At 43.6% G+C, this 5989-nt stretch overlaps 1 protein-coding gene across 13 annotated transcripts in view; it reads right to left on the bottom strand.

Annotated features, from left to right (window-relative positions):
- ATP11C (ATPase phospholipid transporting 11C) overlaps positions 1-5989 on the bottom strand; it is a 72125-nt gene that overhangs the window by 22817 nt on the left and 43319 nt on the right. For all 13 annotated transcript variants that reach the window (XM_014523367.2, XM_025212716.1, XM_025212721.1 and 10 more), the window contains 4 exons: positions 5441-5615; positions 3431-3533; positions 1581-1726; positions 1156-1215 (listed from right to left, as the gene is read on the bottom strand). In XM_014523367.2, coding sequence (XP_014378853.2) covers positions 1156-1215; positions 1581-1726; positions 3431-3533; positions 5441-5615 — 484 coding nt within the window. The remainder of the gene's footprint in view (positions 1-1155; positions 1216-1580; positions 1727-3430; positions 3534-5440; positions 5616-5989) is intronic.

Below are 5989 nucleotides of genomic sequence, written 5' to 3'. Positions count from 1 at the left end.
GGCCACAGAGAACAGTAACCTTGTGCAGTAAACAGATCTCATTTGGTTATAAGTAAAGGCTAGTTTAGGTCTTCAGACAAGTGAAATGTAAGCAGTCTGTTTAAATCCTGGATTCACTGGTTCAGGATTGCAGCCTGGCAAGGCAGGGGAGCAAAGGGATTCCACAGCAGTGACTGTCACTGCCTACCTTTCCACCAGCTGCTATCTTATGGATAGTACTATTAATAAAGTTCTTAATAATAAAGCTACCTTATGGATAGTACTACCTAATTAATAAAGCTACCTTATGGATAGTACTATTAATAAAGTTCTTAATAATAAAGCTACCTTATGGATAGTACTACCTAATTAATAAAGCTACCTTATGGATAGTACTATTAATAAAGTTCTGCACTTAAAGTGGCCTCTGATGCCACTTTAAGAGCAGGTTCATTTAAAGTTTGTCCTTAGCCCTTGCTCCCTGAGAGATCCTAGCTTATACATGGGCTCTGCCTAAGAAAAGCTGCCTTTCATCTCCACGGAAGTCATTTCCTAATAGCCCGAATGCTTTGTTCTGTCTCCTGACAGCTCCTAGGGCAATAGAGAGACAGGAAACCAAAGCACAAACCAAAGACCTTGGGCTGTCTCAAGACCATTTTGTTTTGATTGCCCCATCCGCCCACCTGTCACAATGTTCTGGACAGCAGACATGCCCATGGCTACACCTGGGATCTCATTTCATCAGCTCGTTCTTTTCAAAGTTATGTTGGAAAATTCAGCTTCTCTACCTAAATCTGTGAGCGAGCCTTTCAGGACAAGGAGACAAATGGAGCAGCTCTGATCTTTTAGAAGGAGAAGCGTTCTCCAAATGAGTTAATGACAATACTGCTGATGATAAAAGTCTCTTGTTAGTCTGGAAGAGTGCCATCTGTGCTTCGGTGATGAAAACAAAAGGAAGGATCATAAGGATCTTCCTTTAAAGACTTCGACCTCCAGAATCTATTGCTTAGCAACTAAGCTAGTTTCCACTGGCGACTTTAATAGAAATGGGTTGTTATCTATGAAAAGCCAACAGGTTACCAACAGGATAATCAATCCAATGTCTTTTTTTTTTTGGAGCTTGATCCTATGACAAATTTTGGGCTGTGTCTTTAGAAACTCACTGTGGGAACTTACCTGTTGTGAGAATCCACAGAAGAACTGGTACAAAAACTGTGGTAAAATGAAGCAAAGGTTCTAGAAAAAAATGAGAGAGAGAGAGAGAGAGATGCTAGTCGAGAAGCATTTGATGTACTCAATATTGATTTGACTGCTAGAAATAAAAACCAAACTGAATGTATTCAGTTTATTGACTTATCAGGACTGGCATTCACCATTTTAGCATCAGGCTTTAATATTTATTTGCAGGAACACAGACCTGGACCAAAATGTTAACAGGCTGTGTACAACTTGCAAACATACAACACCATGCTGATCTAGCTAATTTACAGACAGGTAGATAAAACTCAACTGATTTAGGAAAAAAACAAACAAACTTTAATGGACTTTACTGTCGATGGCAAAAAAACCATGAATTGTGTCAGATGAATGCAAATCCTTACCTTATAGAAGAAATACTGTACAAGGTGTGCAATTCTCACGTAATACAAATGCCCATGTGCTAGTAGTAGTTTTCTCAAATGCTTAAATTTTGGAACAGCATAGTCACTGTTTCTTGAAGCTTGGCGACCTTCTTTGCCTTTTATACCTGGACAGGACATACATACGGCGAGTGATTATCCATGTACTGGAACTTAGATTTGGGATGTCTATGACAGTGGCTAAGACATCTTAACCATTCAAGCTACAACAAAATCCCAGGAATGAAGGCTTTCTGATCCAGTAATATCTGACATGTCTCCCCCTCCCCTCTCACCCCAAGTCTCTTCTTGTTTCACCGCAACAGTGGGTGGAGGGCAGTGGCCAGAAGGCGATGAGACTAATACTCCATGGATCTTCTTTGTCTTGCTCAGCAGCCCAGCCCTCTGTTTCTGAGCTCTTATCCAAGAGGCTCTCAAAAAGTGAGCTTGGGGGATGCAGCTTATTGCAAAACAAGCAAGCTGGGTCGGTCTGGCCAGCACTCAACCCTGTGATTCCACATTGTCTCCTTGTTTTGTTCCAGATATTTAGACCACTAACGCCATTGCCTTACAGAGCAAAGCCCAAGACAACCAGTTTTGCTGCACCACGAGACATGCTCAGTGCATTATTACAAGGAATGCCTTTCACTGAAGTATAACAAGACACTGCAATTGCCAGTAAGGAAGCTGCCATTTCTTCCTCCTTGGTGACACATGAGAAGCTTTCTTTAATATTTCCACTGCCTCTGACAGCTATAAAGAACATTTTTAAATAGTTTCCAGTCTGAGATCAGTCAGAAAGAAGGGGCAGGCATGTCCCCATGACTGAAAATGAGCCCTTAGGTACTAAACATTTCAATCCTCGGTGGTGAATTACAACCAGCTGGGATCAGCAAAACTGCAAAGCAGACATCTGGTTCAAAAATATGGGCCAATTTGAGCTCAGCAAGAATACGCCAATGCAAATCAATGGCAACCTCAAGGCCACAGATACTGGTGAGGAGGAGAGAAGAAAGTTGCACTCCTGATTCAGACTGGTTTGAATCAGGCTGAATCCCCAGGCCCATTTCCATGGATGACAAGAGGAAATCTCTATCAACTTCAATGGGGACGGAACAAGGCAAGAGTGAGGTATAGCCAGAAAAGCAAGAGGAAGGTACAGCAAAGGGTGAGGGGGGGTGGGGGATTTGTTTCATACTTTCGTTAGGTTGTGGGCTATATTCCCTCCCTGCCAGGCTTGGATGGCTGAGCTCACTTTGGTGACAAGTATACAAGTGTTAACACCCCCACTCTCCCCTCCCCAAGTATCTTGTGAAGAGATGAGTCTACAAATAATGTCTGCCAGACCAAGAGTGCAATTTTCAAAAGTGCCTAAGACCTATTTTCAAAAGGAACTTAAACACCCATATCAAATTTGAAAAGGGGCCTGAGATCTCCTGTATCAACTAGAGAAGCCAGGTGTTTTTGTTAATTGACCTTCTTTCCGTGCATGTTTGCTGACCGCAAACACCTTAAAAGGCACAGTAAATGCTATTTAATTTATATAATTTGCAATGATTTTTGCTTAGATTAGAAGCTGGCTGGATGTGTGGCTGAGGGGCCAGAACACTACTCAGGGGTCAAGAAAATCTGGGGCCCAGGAGAGCTGGGTTGGATTCTGAGCCTCTCTGATCTGTCCATGGTCACTTCCCAGCAATTACTTCACCTGCCCACGCCTCACAGTTTCCACACGTGCAAAATGGAAATGACACTCATTTCAGAGTGCTTTGAAAAAGAGACCGGGTAATGGAAAATCCTGTACAAAAACTAGATACCTCCAGATCTCTCCTTACCGATTCCAACATGCGCTTCCAAAATCATGCTAACATCATTGGCGCCATCTCCTATTGATAGTGTTATTGGACTGCCCTTGGTGCTCTTTACCATCCTGACAATCTAAGGAAGTAAATACAACACAGGTCAGTGCAAGCATCCCAACAATCAGTGCATGCAATGTCACATAAGAAAGACCCTGTTTCTCAAGGTATAGGCTCAAGCCAATGGTTTGTCCTAGCCAAACAGCCTTCCAGTTTAATATGGCTAAGGCATGCCAGCTCCTACAATCAGTGGCACTTCTGACTCTGCAGTCCAAATGTCAAGGCACCCATTTACAGGTGGGTGCAGCCTTTGGCATGATCACAGTAATGCACCTTCACCGCTCTACCAAGCTGCCCCAGCAGGTGCCTAATTTCTGGGTGACACCCTGGACTCTGCAGACCCAGGGAATTTGGGTTCACAGGACATCGTAACGTAGCCTTTCCAAACAACCTTGAATAATAATTCAGCACAAGCAGCTACTGCCAGGAGTCTGCAGACTTGCCAGCTTTCTCCAGGAGGATGAAATACAGTAGGCATCATTTCAACATAGCAACCCAAACTCATTCGCGCAGGGTGGACACTAAGAAGCCAGTCCAACCAGACCCAGGGCAAGTCAACATCATCAACCTATGGCCAGAGGAACTGCAGAATCTCTTCTCCCCTCCCCACCTTTTTAAGCTTTTTAAGAGGCAGGCATGAAGAAATGCACTGAATCCATCTGGAGTTTCATGAGCAGGAGCCAGCATTGAAAGGATGAACACGAGAACCGATTAGAGGGTGGGGAACCGCAACATCTCAGCTGCTCCATGGGAAACGTCCATGTGTCCAAACTAACCCTAAAGTAAGAGAGACCTAAACCAAGGCAGTTTACTCCTTAATTAAGCCAGGCTGAGGTTTGGCTTTTGCAAACTACAAGGTAAGAGCAGGCGCACGAGCAGTCCCAGAGCAGGCAACATGCACCACCTCTTTGGAATTCGCTGTCATTTGTCAACCCCCTAACACTGCAAAGCAGAAAAGACAGAATTTACAATAAATTTCAGCACTTTCGAAGCCTTGAGCTCCATTCTGCTCTGAGTACAAGGACATGATTCCCAAGTGTTCAATGTGACAATAAATCACACAGCAGCTGGTCACATCCTCTGTACCTGGAACTGGGCTAGACACGTTGGTTTTTATACGATTGCCATTACCACCAGTGGAGGGGAAGTCATGGCTTCCCACCCTCAGATCTGGGACCAGAATGAAAGGGGCAGACTCATGCATCTGTTTATTTATAAGCTATGTGTACTTAACTGTTTCCTGAACCCAATTTAAAAAAAACAAACCTTTAAAAATTCATCATTGAAAGACAAGACTGGAACAAAGAAACCAAAGTACGTAAAAGGCTTGTACTGAACCAGAAGAAAGGGCTGTTGTTTATTGACTGGGCAGAGACAAATCTGATCATGTTTCTTAGTGCCCTGAAGCTGAAACAATCAGAGGGCCTGAAAAACTTGCTGGAATACTTCTGGGGACACTCCCCATGGGTAAAGAAAATCAAATGGCACCTGCCACCAACCCAGCCATTGTGACAGGTTTTTCCGATTTACGGTTTTACATAAAACAAACAAAACCATACCTCTCCAATCCTTCAGTACTCCATATGGAAGTACTGAACACTTGTTCCCATACAAAAAGCAACAGCGTATTTTGCTTCCTGTGGGAACCTTTAGCAGCCACCAAAAGCCCTGCTGCCTAGCTCACACCCAAGTCAAGGAGCAAAACTCCCTCTTGACAGACAGCCCGTACAAGAGGTGTTCATACCCATGACAAAAAACCAGAGCACTTGATATAGATGACTAAACAGGGGAGGTGAAGTCATTTGCTATACATGCTGGGCTCAAAGTCTGGGGCAAGGTATTATAACTCCTTAGCTGCTTTATCCTATTAAGTGTTTTGTAAGTAATGTGCCAAGCTGCCTACAAAAGGCTCCATGGGACACGTACCTGTGCTTTCTGTAAAGGAGCCATGCGACAACACAGCACTGCAGTACATTTCAAGCAAATCTGTAGAAAAATGGTCTTGTAATTACTGGAACTAGAATCCTGAGAAGGATTTAAAATTAGTGACAGCGTTGAGCCATCTATGATGAGGCCGTACTCGTGGTTCAACATCCAGCTCCTAAAATGCAAATGGAAACAGAGGTGATGGTCTGAGCTGTAAGTTTTCAAGAAGTCAATTTGTGTCATCTGAGCACAGAAATAAATGGTTCTTAAACAATAAAACCCCCTCACTTTCTTGGGACTCAATGAACTCAAATGGCTTGGATTGAAAAGGGAAACCCTGGGATTTCCCTGAGAGGTTTGCATGCTTGTGTTTGAAATGCAATAATTGCAAAACAGATGAACTCTGAATGGATGTGGGACAGGAGAGAGCAGGGTAGTAAGGACCCAACCCTGCAGAGATCAGAGGGGGCAGACACCGTCACGCACAAAGAAGTCTCATTTGTGGCAAGACTTCTGCAGCTGCCTCTATAAGGATGCAGGATTGAGACT

Source organism: Alligator sinensis, unplaced genomic scaffold (assembly GCF_000455745.1).
Source record: "Alligator sinensis unplaced genomic scaffold, ASM45574v1 scaffold1584_1, whole genome shotgun sequence".
NCBI classification, from domain to species: domain Eukaryota; kingdom Metazoa; phylum Chordata; order Crocodylia; family Alligatoridae; genus Alligator; species Alligator sinensis.
This window is presented reverse-complemented; position numbering and strand designations above follow the sequence as displayed.